Source organism: Lepisosteus oculatus, chromosome 12 (genome assembly GCF_040954835.1).
Source record: "Lepisosteus oculatus isolate fLepOcu1 chromosome 12, fLepOcu1.hap2, whole genome shotgun sequence".
NCBI classification, from domain to species: Eukaryota; Metazoa; Chordata; class Actinopteri; order Semionotiformes; family Lepisosteidae; genus Lepisosteus; species Lepisosteus oculatus.
Window position 1 is genome coordinate 18729209 of NC_090707.1, and position 17392 is coordinate 18746600.

Consider the following 17392-nt stretch of genomic DNA (forward strand, 5'->3'; position numbering starts at 1 on the left):
ATTCATGCTCCCTAAGGGGAAACTCTGAGCATTGGATTATAGAAGCTAAATCACTCCTCACCTGTTACGGCAGTTGTATTTCCATTGCTTAACTCTGCCGAGTACATCACAGTTCTACAACACAGACTGTTCCCAAGGAACCCTAAATAATTTGACACAATAGAGGGTGTGTCTATCTGACACCCAGGACAAAAGGTGAGCCTTAAAAACCTTCCTTTTAAGATGAATTCTGAATGCAGGAAACAAAATTATACTGCTTTTAAATGCACTGACAAGCCATGTGATGTGCTATGACACATGAGATGCAGAGGTCCAGCTGAGGTACACAACACTGAGATTAAACCTGCTCACTGGCAAAACTGGAGCTGTACTATGAGGGAAAAAAAAGTTTACAGAACCTTTTCCACAATAGTGACACCTGTGCAAATCAGGACGTCTTCTGATATCCTCCAATGACAGTATGTAGATTGCCTAAGAGTTTTCTAAACCCCTTTCAAAGATTATGAATGCAGTTTCTGTGGGGCAGGTCAATCAAGCTACTTCATATCCCTCATGATAGCCATTGACTTATTTCCTGAGAAAAAAAGTCTTCATTGGTATTCTTGCCAGTGCTTATATTTATACTTTAGGATCAAGTTGATCCTTTTTGCGATTATATCAGACACAATAACAAGAAAAAACACACAATGTGTCAGTTCATCCATAGGGGAACAGTTGTTGCTGTATGTACATCCATGGCAGAATATTATTATGCAATTGAATTCATATTCACTAAGAAATAAGAGAATGTAAAACAGAATTTAGTATTTTTATTACATTTGTAGTTTTTTCTTTTCTTTTAAAGTATGATCAATTATAGTTGTACATCATGTTTTATTCTTCTTAGAACAGATTTACAAATAAATTACAAATGTAAGCAATGTCAACATTAGTCATACTATAAAATACATGGAAAAGAAAATGCAAACCAATACTGACTGATCACTTCACTGCTGAATTTAAAGGTTCATAATTATCTCTACATTGACAAGCTATCTGCCTTTGAGCCCCACTAGCTTGTTTACTGTACTGTATATCTACTGTTTATCTCTTGTGCAATAATGTAGCTACGAAAATAGCTCTTAAATTTTTTCATTACTTTGGTTACCAGTTACACTCAGGTTATATGTACCATCAGTAGCCGTGGATACTGTAACCAACATACTGTAAAATACTAAGATAAAAAAGCCATATAGTCGATTTGTTCATATCCATAGTTTACGTGATTTTATGTAAATATGAATCTCAGAAATGCTATGAAATGTTATTTTTATATATATCATAAATTTACTTCTTTCAGAAGTATTTTATACCCTTGCACAGTTTGCACATTTTATTGTTTTAAAAGTTGCAGTCATGATTCTTTGAAGCAGCAATTCGTATTTTTTTATACATACTGTATCATACACCACACATTCAAAGCAAAAAAAAACCCAAGGTAAATAGATAATTAATATGATCAGAAAATACAGAAGTCACAATTGCATTCAAACCCTTTCCTGTTTAGGCCAACCTAAACTAATTTAGATGCATAAAATTAGTTGAGTGGACAATACTAGTGTACAATATTAGTGGTTCACTTGATTTCACAATAATTATACCTATAGTATCGCTGTAGTCAACCTTTGTCATGTAGTGAATTTCAAGCAAAGATTTAACTGTGAAGACCAAGGAACTTCCAAAACAATTAAGGGATTAAACTTGTATAAATGCACAGATCAGGAGAAGGGAGGAAAAATATTTCAAAGACCTTTAATATCTTTGAGCATGGTGAGCTTGATCATAAAGAAGTGGGAAGTTCAAATTTTATGCTACACACTGCCTAGATCAGGCAGTCGCTCCAAGCTGAGCAGCCAAGTAACGATGAAAATGGTAACAGATGTAAGACCAAAAACAAGTTATAGAGTTCAGTGGTTGAGTTATAGCTCTGTTCCTCAGCAAAGGGAATGGGAAAGCATATTAAGACTGCTGGGAACATATAGTATATGGAACAAAATCCTGGCTAATTGTAGAAGAAAATCTGACTGGGACGAACATTAGACTGGGACGAAAATTCACCTTTCGTCAAGACAATGACCAAAGCACAAGGCCACAGGTACACTGGAGTGGCTTAAGAATATGAAAGTGGATGTCCTTGAGGAACCCAGTCAAAAATGTCACTTTAATCCTTTTGAAAACATTTGTCTATAAGCAACTGAGCAAATCTACTGAGAAAAAGATTGTATCAAGCCAGTGTACAAAGGTGATATGGCAGCCATAACAAAACATGTAGTTGTAACTGCAGCCAAAGTTGCTTCCACCAGATATTAAGTTCATGGGCATGATATGGTGATGCAATCAACACATTTCAATATTTTCTTTTTAGTTTTTGCTGACATGTACTGTAAACAGAGATATCAAGCATAATGACAGTAAATGTTAACAAAATATAGATCAAAGAATCTGGCAATGACTTTGACATTATTTTCCAGAATGTGTGCCATTGTAATCCTAGCACTGTGAAGTTTTGTCTTACTGAAAAATGGACACTTTATAATTTAGCTTGCAATAATGACATAACTATTGGCTGAAGACATTGTTACTGTCCATTATTGTCAGTGTATCACTGAGTTGTTAGATTGCTCTCTGTTTGCACCAGATTTGTACTTGTGCTAAAATAGATTACATCTCAGAAGACTGTACTGTTACTGTCCCAGTTTTTGTCTTAAACATCCCCACAATCTCTTCAGATGTTTTCATCCATCATGTCTCTGTCTATTCACATCTCAAATGTACTCTTGCCCATAGAAGACAGAGTTTTCACCTTTCAGGTTGAAAATTATTTTCATGTAGACAGCGAGCTGTAGTCATTCTGCTGATGCTTAAGTCATTTCTTCCTTGGATATTCTCATGTTGTATCCCCCGCAGTCTGAAAACAATCAAGCAGATGGATTAGACGGATGTGATGGTCCTGGCATGTATTGACACTATGCTATCCAGGATGTGGGTAGTCAATTTCCCTGGCTTCTCTGGACTGCTGATTGTTGAAACAGAATGTTTCATTATCAGGTTAACTTCTTTCACAAACAGCTCTATAGCATCCAGGTGATCTTCATTACTGGAAATCATGTCTTTTTAAATTGCTATAGATTATTATTCAACTCATTTTGGCAAATGGAAGCTCAGCTGAAATATCAATACTTAGCTCATGGTTAAGCTTCTAAAACATCAGTAACCTCTCTGTTCACTACTTAAAATATAAGAACATCATGTACAGTATGTGCCCATTAAGTTACAGGGGTAGATGTTGACTGTATTTTGATTGCACATGCATGTACTTTATAAAACATTGTACAGTTGTGTTAAAAGGTCCAGAGCTAAAAATCTTAAGCATTGAAATTCAGGATAAAAGTTAATAAATACCAGAATGAACATACCATACCTACGGTATGTCAAGGTTTGGGTAAAAGATGACTAAAATTCTTGCAGCCTTGTTCTTAAAAAAACAATTTCAGTTTCTGAATAGTTTTTACCTGCCTCATAAAACTTCATTACTAACATCACTAACAAGATTTTTCTTTTTCTGTCTCTCTATATAGTTTTTCTATTTAAATAACTTTAAGACTAAACAATTATATTATATGTGACCCTTGTGAAGTAAGGGCAAGAAGCAGATTATAATTTTATTGGAGCTTAGGTTCCATCTTTAACAAAAGTAATATGCAATTTGAAAAAAAAATTAGCTTCATGTGGTTTCCATGTCATCAGAATTGTTCTCCATATATTTCACAACATAAATAAGTAGCAACTGTACACCCACACATTTGTTTCTGAGAGATATATTATTGCTTAAGTGTTTGAATGCATTATGTTACACATTAACAGGCTGGTTTTCCATTAAGTCATGGGACGTATCCATGGTGATCGTTTCTTATTGCCTTCTATAAGACATTTCAATTAAGTCAATGTATTGCAGCAGTACTATTTAACATGGTTAGGATTTACAATATATTTGAGTGTGAGGTTCCTCTGTATTATCACTTAACTGGTAATGTGCTGCAGTAGAAACAGGAAACCTTGCACAGATGTGAATCTGAAAGTGTACTCTCTTCATCTCTTAAACCTTTGTGTGCTGCACAGCCTGACTAACCTTTCCTTTTCATGCTTCACTGGCTTTGTGATAGATCAAGTTTAAACTGCTGCATATTAGCACATTTGTTACTGGTAGAGGAACAGTTGGCTATTATCTGTAGCTTGACGATGAGACAGGAGAATTCGGTAAGAGAACTTCAGGTGAATCTGCTTTTAAAGCCCCAAAGTCAGTAACCGCAACTCTAAGACTATTTATTCCAGCTATGAGCAACAATGTCGATAACCAGTGCCGTCCACTTGCGAGACAAAATTAATAAACAGGGGAGGCCTGAAACTGATGAAATGCCTCTCGGCAGAAGGGAAGCACAGCTTGGCAGATGTGTGTCCGCGCAGCATCATTGCAATACCACTTTCACTGGATGGGGAGCATTTGTGCTTCTCATATTCCCAGGAGACATACCTCATTTTTCTGTCTGTCATGAAAAGCCTTTTAGTTCTAATGTTCAATGCCATTATGCAAGAACAGAATGATTCAGAATTATAGCATCTTGTGGTTTATGAATGTGGTGGATTAACACTATACCATTTCAAGGAACATATTTCTAAATAGCAAAAAAAAACATTCACTAATGTTCTCTTTTTCACATGACTGGACTTCTATTTGTCCCCATAAAGAGGCATTTCACTATTTCTGGCAACAGGTTATTACTTTTGGGTGATGCATGTACTGTAGTCCTGTATACTATATACTGTATAGAACACAACCAAAATCATAATTGCTTACAGTTATAGTACACTCATTTGGAAACATTGATTATGCTAGTTCCTAGTTTTGTGCTTTACATTTCAAACACTAAGATGATTTGTTTACAGGTCATTTTTAAGAAACCATAGATTTACTATGTAATTATGAATTCAGTTACTTTTTTTGGAATATTGCATGTATCTCTTTTCTAGAGCAAAGCAAATGTTTTTTTTCACATTCTTTTTATGTTTCTTAAATCATTTTCTGTCAGTTTTGGTGCACAAAATCAGAATTATGATGTCAACCACATAACAATCCACCCTTATTTTAAGCCTGCATACAATATATAATTATTGTTCATACTGATAATAGTCCATTTGGATAGAAAAATTGCTGCCATCTCTGGCACCATTTATAAATAAAGATAAAATATACACAGTACATGAGCACAACAGTGAAAGCTAAATTCTGTTTAATTACAGAATTTAATTACAGAGTTGAACATCAGCTGTTTAAGGTTCCACTTCATTAGTCTGACCAGCAACAATGAAAGGGCTACCCAGTGTCTACTGTATGTGCACATGCACGGCAGTTATAATTTAAATAAAATGATGGTTATCAATATTAATAGGTTTTTTTTTCTCTGATCTATAACCTGATAATAACTTCTAAACTTTAAACAACCATCTTAATTTTCTTCTATGAATGATTCTTTTTCGGTTATGTTTAAACAGTGAATATACTGTACACACAAACAAAATATTGGTTAATAGAATCATTTTTCATCATTCTTCTGATTTATCCTTGATCATCCCTTGTCCTATCTACCAGATCCTACAGTGTCCCCTGCTTGAGGGGACAGAAATTGAGAAGCTTTTGGCTCCCCCACAGCTAATGCATGCTAATGCCAATTTATGATATAAAGCCAGATGCACTTGTTGGCAGAAGATCTAAGAAAATTTCTCAGTTTTCACCTCCTTATGGAGGGCATACAACCACTAAAGTATTGCTGAAGAAATAGACACCCTGCCATTAGCCTAGACATTTTCTTTATCTCATGTATGTCTTTAATTCCCTTCTTTTCATGACCCTCCTGAACCCTGCTCATCATTGCCCTGACCTTTCCCACACAGTTGTCCTTGGCCTACTTTCTAAATTCACTCGACAGTTTGAGCTAATGGAGCCAACAAACTAGGGATATTTATGGAAAACGAAGACATCTGTTCCAAGGATTACCAAATATACACTCTGGCCTTCCAAATCTCTCATAAATAGTCAAACATTACTTTTTAAAAAGCCCTTACTATGGCCATTACTATGCCCTTACTATGGCTACTATACTTCTATGGCTACATATATTAATGTATATAATTAATTATATATTCGTATTATTGAATTCAGATAGAGTATCTTCATTTCAGAGACACAAATAAAGATTAAAAGCCATTTACCCTCAGTGGATTCCAATGACAGATAATGTGCAGGTAATTAACGGCTGTCTGAAAAATGACATTGCACCCATATTTTCTTTGTAACTGTTTTATTCTTAACCACAGACTGAAAGGTAATTAATGCTTTTCAGAAGTAATATGTCACCTCCTTAATTTGTTTTACTGCAGTTAAAAATATTCTGCACTTTGAAATGGTAAAAACATTCTGGAAAAGCAAAAAAGCTCTTTGCACACAACATGAAGGGGAATAAAACAAAAAATACAGCATGTAGATTGACTGTCAATTGATATTTTTTTGTAAATTGTTGTTAACTTATTGTTAATTTTGCTTGAGTAGTGGTGAGAAGGAAATTATTTTCCTGTCCCTTAGTGAAAAGTAATAATTTTCTAAGTGAAACAAGTTAGTTCTAATTGTGGTGATTCTGTAAAAAGACACTCTGCCAAAAACAGATTAATTTACTGCCCAGAATAACTTCAAACTATCCCAATGATCTACAGTACATGAGCAAACGTTTATGTAGACAATAAAAGCAAGGAGAGATAGAGTGTCCCCGCAATTCTTCTCAAAAGAAGAGCTTCCCACACTCAAAGGAACTGGAGTCATGTCATCATAACCAAGAAAAACCATAAGAATCTATATGTATTTTCGGTATATTTTGGAATTAAGAAGAGAGATATGTCAGTATGGTTTTAAAAAATAATCCTAGTTTTCTTTGAAAAAAATGTATTTGAGTTAAGAATACTTTCTGCCTTGTATGGCCAAAACATATTTGTTAGTATGCTGTAGATGTAGATGAATTGTGATGGGGGTTTTTTTCAAATGAATAAACCTAAATCTAAATCTTGATTCTTTACTTTAGCAAAATAGAAGTGTGAATATGTCGGGTTACATTGAATGGAAATTCAAAATTAACTTGCACATTAACTGCTCCTGATTCTGACCTATTCTGTACCCACAACAAAGTTTTGAAGCCTTTCTCGTAATTTGATATTCCTTCCCATCTCGCTTTTCATCAGTTTCATCAGTCCTCAGTGTCAGTGAGCAGAAGGAGATTTCTCTGAAGACGAATGCAGGATTATGTGCCATAGTAACATAGGTTTGCTGATGCGAATCTTTCTGTATCACGGGTTTTGAATTCCCCTCTCTATTCTGATTTGAGCTTACCAATATTGGAATTTAAACATGATAATTCTATGTGGATTTACAGATTGAATCCAATGGTTAATAATACATATTTTTTTCTTTTAAAGCCACAGGAAGATTGATTAATCATAGACACACAGCACATTAACGTCTTATATTACGAACACTGTTGACAATTTGAAGTGTTCTGACACATTTTTAACCACAGTTTTCTTACCATAACATAATAGAAGTTTTGTGCAGTATAAGACTAGAGGAGTTATACAGAAAGTTCTTTTCTGCTAACATACTGCAATGACTTATTATGGTACATTTTTTCTTGAGTCTCTAATGTCCTTAAAGGCAGTTATTATATAATATTAAAATTGTTTTTCTTATACCCCAGACACAGAAACCACTGTAGGTCCCTAGAGGAATAATACACTAATTCTAAACTCTGTTTCAAAATCTGAGCAGTATTGTTATTATTTACATTATAGTCAGCACTCTAATATAGTTAAAAAATAAGTGGATATCTGTTAAGGATAATGTAATTTGGAAACTTAAAATAATGTTTCATTAAACTTTGGATGTTCACTTAAACTGAGAGTTTAATATGAAAATCATAAAAATGCCTCTTCCTAGTATGTACCTAAAAGAAAATATAATACAGAAATTATCATACTGTAATTGATGTACTGTAACTTTCAGAGCTAAATTCTGTTAAAAGTTAACTAAAAGTTTAATTTATTAAATTAAGCAGTATTATTTTATAATAAGCAGTATAGTATGACAAAGATCTGCCATTGTAAAAACAAATCTCTAGTTTTATAAATGTTATGGTTACCACTGTTTATGGATTCTTGAAGTCCATATTTGTGTAATTGGAATTGTTTTATGTGAGGTAGAAAATTAGGTTATTTGTACTTTAAATGTTAAAGGGAATAAATCATTACAAAATATAAATACAGCACATTTATCATATTTTGGATTACAAATTACCCAAATAATTTTATATTTGCAGTGAATGGAATTTTTTCTGGACCACCTGATCCAGATAAAGACTATGATAGCATATAACATATCTTTTGAAAGGATTTAATACATTTTCTGTTTTCTTTTCTTATGTCTTTGCCTCCTGACCCTAAGTAACAGCAGTGAACCTCCTTTGCACCTGCTCCTGCTGTGGCCTAAGCATTAGGCAGCCTATGAATGGAGAAAATTGTAGTATCAAATCTCAGTGCCAACTGTGAGCCAGCACCATTGTCAAATCCCTGCTGAGAGCTGTTCCCCTGTCGAAGTTCCCCAGAGAGTTTCCAGTTCTTCCCTGGTTCCTGCTTCCTTTTGAACTATGACCTAAGGCCTTTCTCGTTAGTTCAGTGCTGTGAAGTAGATGAGGTGGTTCTGGTGCATCAGTGCTCTGTACAGACTCGTTAACAGACCAGAGTTGCCCTCTCAATGGGTCATCTAGGTGTCATATTCAAATAATTAGAGAATTAATAGTGGAGGTAATATTGTAGAATGCCCCTTTCATTGGTTGAACTCTGAGAAAGAATATCTCCCTAACTAAAACATGAGGAATAACAGAGCTATCTTACATTTTGCTAATTATTGGATTTTAACCACTAGCATTGGCATTAAAAATGTTAATCTATGAACAGCAGTGTAAGAGTGCACAGAAAAGAGGACTGCAGGGCCTTTTTATTCATAACACTTCTAAAATCTTGGCAGTAATTCAGGTTTTATAAACAAGCACTGCACATCTGACCTTTTCCACTGGGTGAAACTAAATCCTCTCATTGTGAAGCCAAGAATAATTTTACAGCAAGTGGTATGGATAAAAGATTAATTAATGAATAAATAAAATAAGTATGCAGTAAGGGTTCTATTGCTTTGAAAAACAGCTGTGTTCCTTTCAACAGGAAAAGCACAAAGAAGATTGTATGGTTTACAACAATAGAAAAAGTGCTTAAGAGCCTGGTCACCATTGAAAAATACTGAACCAAAATAATCCTTAATATTTTACTTCCATTCTTTATTTGACAGGATTTCGGAACAGGCCGAAATCACTGAAAGTGTTTGTGAACCCAAACAGCCATAAGAAAGAAGCTCACCAGATCTACAAAGAGCAGGTTGAACCTCTGTTTAAGCTTGCTGACATCAAGACAGACATCACCAGTAAGTAAATTGTGAAGTCTTAAAGCACTGTAGTGGCAAATGTGTTGTATGTCAACAAATTGGTAACTTTAAAGCAGTTTCTGTGTTCAGAAAAACAGACTTTGCTCAAATGTCAAATTTTTTATCCCCAGATCTTACATTTCAGCAAGAGACATTTGCTCTAATGTAATTTATACCCTAAGGCTTAACCCACTCAAATCACTTGATTACATATCCTAATTTTAATAAAAAAAACCTACAGTAGGTCTCTTGTCCTAGCTTTCATGAAATTTAACAATTTATGATAGTTAAACACCAGGAAAGAATAAAGGTATTGTTGTAGTAACATAGTGAACAACAACAAAAAAAAAGATGAATCCGAAATGTAATTATTCATAGTTTTAAACCTTACTTTTAGACTGGGGGAGCATTCTAACTCTTGACTTCCGTGTTTTGTGCCATGCTTTGTCAACACTGCCATCATAATTTGTCACATTTTAAATTAGTTTATTCCTACCTGAATATACAGATTATAAAGTAGTATGAAGTTGAAATGACAAAGAAAAAAAACGCGGTTCAAATTACAGCAATAAAACATTAATAAAAAAAAATCAACCTAATCTCTCCAAATGGGGTCTAAATTGACTTAATATTTTTAACATTCTGATATAGCTCCTAGAGTAGGATATGTTTTTACACTATGGAGGTTGGTTAAGATTGGAGTGTGAGATGTAAAGTGCCTTAGACAAACAGTCACAGAACATCTCTCAATAACAAGAAACCTGACCCACTGGGAGGTGCTTTGCCCATCTGTTATTGAGGGGTGCAATATATTGATGTATGTGAACAGATTTTAAATGGTAAAGGAGATTCCACAGTTTGGTAACTAATGAACTTTGGTATTTGATCCCCAAAGCTATTTAAACACTAATAAAATATCCATTCTAATAATGCATTCCCATGTCAACATGGGGAATGGTCCAGGTAAAATAATCAAAGGTATTTTTGTCTAATAGAAATTAAATATCTTACGTCATTGGGTTTCAAAGGGAAATTTTACCTTTTGTTTGCATTTTTTTGGAATACCAGAAGTATCAGAAATCTACACAGTACAGTACAAGTCAGAGCAAGCTGAGTGAAGTGGTTTGCCCTAGTGAACTTGAAATTTGTGAAACTACACGGTTTTTAAAGTTTCAAACAGTGAGTTGTTGCTGTTCAAATAATTAATATCTACAAAAAGACTGAAAAAGAAAATAAGTGGTGTAGTTATCCTATATGTAATAGAGCACAAAGGAAACATACATTTAAAATCATATAAATTATGCTAAAAGGGTTCAAAATGTTTAAATAATAACAATGACTAATCACATTTCATAAAAATAAATATTTTCAAATTTTATTTGAAATGTTTCCTTCAAATAATATTGTTGTACTTTCATCAAATTGTTGTGGAGCATTCACTACGAGGCTAATGTACATTATCATTAACTGGGTTAAGGTGCAATATACAGTATATATACAGTATCTCTAATTGTTATGAAACTTTTAGAGACAATAATTATAGTTGTATAACACTATACCATATGTTACAAATTAACAAATGAAATTTTACAACAGAAGAAAAGAATACAATAACCTGAAAATCGGGAAGATTGAATAGGGTGTGCACAATAAGGATATAAAGGCTGTACTCTTGTACATGACAAATGAATACCAGAAGGGAAAAGTGTCGTTTGGTCTCTGTTTTAGTTAGCAAACACTCCTCCTACAGGTTAGCTGTTAGAACTACATGTGCAGTGTGACATAATAATACACCTCAATGGTGGGGCATTAAAATACAGTCCTGTTCTTCAAACATGGTCATCTGGAATCAAAACCTTTAACATGATTTTTATTGTAGGACTGTAATGTATAATATTTCACAAACATTTTGAACAATAATTCACATTGTTTCTTTTTCTTATTACCAGCTCAGCTAAATGAGGAAAATTGTGTTTACAAACTATTAAAAAAAACCTTGCTGGGTTATACTTAATATGTTTTAATTTATTTAAATTAGAAATGTGTATTAAACCTTTTAATATTAAAACTTCATACAGTACTTACAGTATAAACTTACAGATGTACTTACATTTATTCTCAATCATCTAAGTATTACCTATACGTAAAGCTCTCTCTCCCTAGTAATTAACAAACTGTTCTTGAAAATGCTGTGAAATTACCACTTAATTTACACACATGCAGTTGAATTGGATATATCTAAACATGATACTTTCTAAACATATACATTCGTATTGTAATCTTAATTAGTGAAACTGTTTTACTCTAAAACAACGTATGTCAGCCAAGATTTTTAGGTGTTTGAAAAGCAAGCACAATAATAAACATAAGTGCAGTAATCTGGCCTTCTGAACATTTTAAATGCTTTAATCTGACATTAAACAAATATGCTCAATTGTAGTAACGTAGAGGAATTTCTTTAGAGGACATTTCATTTGTCCGCCTCTAATTGTGATTCTGTGGTTTTCCTAGTTCATTTTCTTTTAAAAAATAGTTTGAATATTGTATCATTTTTAGAAAAATTCTGGAACCACACTGGTACCCAGGACAGACAACCATGAAAAATTAATGTAATCTTTCAGATAATGATGCACATTCTTACACAAAAAATCCATCTGCAAGTGTCACGTCAGTCAACAGAAATCTTTGATGGGTGGATGCAGCTGGGCCGTCTCTTCTGGCAGAGCTGCCCTAGAAAATGCTAAATGTGGTTATGATGCTCTGTGCCATCTGCAGCATGCCAGCTCATCCCATCTTCACTGGCATTTATAATGCCATGTAGGGCATAAACAGCACCCGAGATGGGAATGCAGAGTGACAGATCCAGACCCTCTAGAGGATGTTGACTCTGGTGTGTAGACGTGCCACCCTCCCTCTCGCATCCTTCTCTTTTGTCACCGGTGTTTGGCTGCGTTTCATGTATCTGAATGCGGTGGCCTTTTTAATTATTTTCTTCCAATATCCACCTTTGGCTGTTGTACTTGGTGATCGCATAACTACAGTCCTTTTGATCTTCACTTCCAAAGCTGAGCGGCTTGACATTTTTCATAGGTGAAGCCTCCAAAAAACCCTCTTCGGCATGGCTCCTTAGGCTCTAAAATAAGGTACTTACATGTGTGAAGGCAAGAGTACTAATTTTAAATTATAAACTGACTAAATGTGGGTTACAACCAAATAATTAACATAATTGAGGGCATTACTGACCTTGTTTTGCATAAATGAGGGGAACCACTCAGCTCAGGAGGCAGACTGTTTGTACTAGTTCTTTTTTGTTGATTAAAAATGCAAACAACCAAGTATAAATTCCGCTTTACGGCCTGTACCATATGTTCGTTCTAGCTATTTGCCAAGCACTAGTTAAAGGTGCTAAAGGCAGTGATTGCCTGTCTTTGCATTTCAGAGATCTTTTTTCCTTATGCACAATCCCTGCTTTGTAGTTACAGAGAACAAGGGACAAGCTCTTTCAATTCTGAAAGAATGCAAGCTGGATGAATATGATGGGTATGTTGAAAAATTTATACATATAAAACATGCATTTAAGGCGAAATTGAAGATTACTAAAGCAGTGTTGTAATGGTATCATTTGATGCTTTATTTATATGACTGCACATTGGGTAAGTACTAGTTGGGCTACTAATTACCTCTAATTCAAGTAGATTGTTCAGCCATTGTGTAGCACAGAAAAAGCAAGTATCAGAGCACTTTACTGATAATACAAAAATGATTAAAATAAATTTAAAAAAGAATACAATTTCCATCTTACAAATGCATCATTGTAGCATTATTCTAGTTGATATGGCATTCTGGCATTATTCTTATAGCCTTTTCTCCTAGGCAGTACTTTAAATATAATAAATAAACCAGTATTTGGGAGAACTGCTGTATACAAAAATGAACAAAATGCTTTGATTAAAATATTGAACTGTTTGCCACAGCAGTGCGGTTTCTGACAAAAAAGCCTTCTCTTCTATGACCACAGCGGGTGGGACTTTAATTACCTATTTTGGAAGCAATGATAAAGTACCTTCATCCAAAGGACTGCTGGTATTAGAATTTTATGCCATGGTATAGCTCCCATGTGTCTACATTAAAGTCAGAATTAGCTCTTCTTAAATATTTCCTGCCCTTGTTTACTGAGGGTTGCTGTGGCACTATGGTGCTCAGCAGTGGGGCTGCCAATAAAACACAACCTGCCCACCACTAAAGAAAGAAGCACAGGGTAGACATGGCTCAGGCTCCTGGCATGCACACACTCCAGCACAGCCTTTGATTAAAAAGGAGGATGCAACTGCAAAAAGAAACAAGGATAAGATAATAACTACATAAACCCCACACTACAAAAAATCTCACAAAATGTGTCAAAACAAAGCTTAACTGTTGGACTAATTAACCCATTAGTTAATCAAAACAATTAAATGGAAACAGTATCTAGTTAGTTTCCTAGGCAATTGCATACAGTACATACAATTTGCATGTATAAAGTATGGATTCAAATTTAGCATCAATAATATTTAACAATTCCGGGATGTCTCACTTCTCAGTTTCTGATCACTCACTTAGACATCCATATCCTGCATGTTCAGAATTTTAATTGTTTAAGGTTACTGCCAGTGCTACCTAAAAGCTCACTAATGTCATTTTATTTTAAAAAATCCTTGCATTTGTTTTCCAAAGTGCATTATAATATACTGTGTAGGAGAGGACCCCAGTTCAACTACCACTGATATTGCAGTACACATTTAGGTAATACGGTATGTAGTAGATATACCATAATCATCCTGGAGCCTCACGATAGATCAGAGCAATTGGAGAATTTAGTTCACCAATTAAATTAGTGTTATATTTTAGGATGGTCTCTTTAAACAAGAGCAAAGTAGAGTTTAGTCTAGCCAACACTGTTAATACCCTTTCTGGTACAAACACTACTACAGGATCTTGATTTACCTTTTCATCCATAAGATGACACCTCCTACTGCATAGTGTCTCCACTAACAATACTGGGGAAATAATGAGATTCTGGTCCACCGAGAAGAGAGCCACCAACACCACTTATAGCAGCAAAGTGATTTTTCTTAGACGTCTCCCATCCCAGTACCAACAGGGCTCAACCTTGCTTAGCCTCTGAGGTCTGATCTGTGCAGTCAAGACAAATGGTAATGCAGCTGAAATTATTTTGTTTTGTTGTTACGCTGAATATAAGTAATTAAGATAAAACATTTAATCTATCAATCTGTTGCCAGATATCATATTTATGTCTTGTTAGGACACAGAAGCTGCTTATCCCAAAATATTCTCTTTCTATTGTTTACAAACCAGGATAAACTGTAAGCAGTAAAATCCATGTCAATATGTATGTAATGAGATTTTTTATTAGATTCAATTATTAGCAGATATTAGCAAACAATCCTTAATTTCCACTATAAAATGATTGTCAGCTTTATTAAACCGTACCAGTATTTTAAAATTTATTAAGAAAGCCAATGAGACTGTGATGTCACTAACATGAACATTTTGACAATCATAACATCATAACTATCTGAAATGTTAGCATATTCATGAGGATAATCAGTTCTCGAATAAGATAAGAGAATGAAAATATATAATACAAAATGTACTGAGTAGTGCTCTATTGCACTGGTTGTTTTTTTTAATGGAGTTTTAAATGAATGTTTAGAGGGAGGTCAAACCCTAATCTTGAACCGTTATATGCTTACCTATGTACAAGTAACAAATGTCTACCTTAGTTCCTTTTGCATTTTATTTCACATTATACTACTAAGTGGCCAGTAGCCATATCACCCTGCAGCTGTCAACTGGCTAGCCACTGAAGCTAAGAAGGGTTGAGCCTGGTCAGTACCTGGATGAGAGACCTCCTGGGAAGCTGTTGTTGCACTGGAAGTGGTGTTAATGGGACCAGCGGGAGGTGCCCACCCGACGGTCTGTGTGGGTCCTAATGCCCCGGTATAGTAGCAGGGACACTATACTGTAGTGGGTGCTGTCTTTCGGATGAGATGTTAAACCAAGGTCCTGACTCTCAGTGGTCATTAAAGATCCCTGGGCATTTCTTAATAAGGTTATCTCGGTGTCCAGGCCAGATTTCCCCCCTCGTCCTTTACTGTGGCCTTCAAATTGTCCCCATGTATGATTGGCTTGCACTTGCCTAGCGATGGACTGGCGCCCCGTCCAGGGTGTGCCCTGCCTCGCGCTTGTTGCTTGCCAGGTAGGCTCTGGCTTCCTGTGACACCGTATGGTATAAAGCAGTTACAGTAGGTTAATGACACGACTACTAAGTGCTCATTTTAGCAAGAGAGAGACATTACAACTCTACATGGATATCATCTTCTTTCAACTGCTGGAAGGAAACCAAACCCCAGCACTCCCACCATCTTAGGAAGCCTTAGAACTCCATCCCAATTTGGAAGTCAAATCTCCCCAGAACCCAGAACTCTGCTATGCTTGGCTTTCTCTTTCATTTTTGTCCCCATATACATTGTTGAGCATCCTAACTCACCATGACTTTGACTACAACAATATTGTACACATTTTCATCTCTTTCCCTTTCCCCATCCACCTCTTTCCTCCTCTTTCCTTTCCAGGAATCTGCCCGGGTGCTAATATATGCTCCCTATTATTCCCTGTTTACTCCCAGGATCAGAACAAAACAGCTCCTTGCTCCTTATTCACAGCATTTGTCACTGCTAGCAACTGCACTACATATTCTTCAGAGCACCATACTTCAAACCTTCACTCTCACTAGCTGGTTTGGAAAAGTTGTGAAGGAGTCCATCGGAGCTTTGATATCTCCTGTTCTTTATTCAATCTAAACTATATCTTGGTTCATATTCTATTTTATACTTTAGAATTCTGTAACAGCATTATGGGCTCCTACTTGCTTCTTGCTTCTCAAGTCATGCCAATAAAGCAAACTAATAAAAATCACATCTCTACTTTGGTTTAACAAAATTAGTTACTTAAATGTAAACACAAAGATTGAGAGTTTGAGAGACAAACCCCAATATCAACCACTTCCTACCTTCGTATAAATACAGAAAAACCCTCAGTTTAATGGACTGATGGGGTAAAGGGTATCTGCAATTGCTTAATGTCCGTTAAATCACAAATAACATTTTGTTTCAGGTAAAAACACACTATAACAGGAGACAAATATATACTTAATATACTGTATACTTAATATACTTAAATATGCTTTCTAGATCCTTTGGTCTATTTTTTAACAATCGCAAACAACACAGTCAATGAAACTTGCTCCTCTCCCTACTGCATTTTATCCTGAATGTACAAACTATTTATTTCATGTATCATAAATATAGTATATAAAACTTGCAAACTGTATAAAACTTACAAAAGCATATGGAGCACAATCCACACCCATCTTGAGCAGCTGAACTACCCCTATAAGGCACCTTTCCTATACCTAAACCTATTTAATATTTATTTGTACCTTTATTTTTACATTGTTTTATTCTTTGTGCATTTCCCTGTTACTGTGGGGAAGGTCCAGCATTTCTGATTTTACAGAAAACATTCTCCTTTAGTAGATTTTGTCTGTTAAATCTGAAGTCCACTTACTGCATCACAATTCTAGTTTACCCATTTCATTTCACATCCCTCCCTTCATACCCTCCTATCTTTCCCCTTGCTGCAGTTCCCTGGAACACACCTCATGAAATCATTGAGTGAAGGGGGTTCCAACAGTAACGTGCTCACAAACAGGTTGTCTTTCTC

The 17392-nt window shown here is 35.1% G+C and overlaps 1 protein-coding gene across 2 annotated transcripts in view; it reads left to right on the forward strand.

Moving 5' to 3' along the window:
• cerkl (ceramide kinase-like) overlaps positions 1–17392 on the forward strand; it is a 48567-nt gene that overhangs the window by 16581 nt on the left and 14594 nt on the right. For both annotated transcript variants that reach the window (XM_015358989.2, XM_015358988.2), the window contains exons 3-4: positions 9476–9607; positions 13084–13147. In XM_015358989.2, the coding sequence (XP_015214475.1) occupies positions 9476–9607; positions 13084–13147 (196 nt within the window). The remainder of the gene's footprint in view (positions 1–9475; positions 9608–13083; positions 13148–17392) is intronic.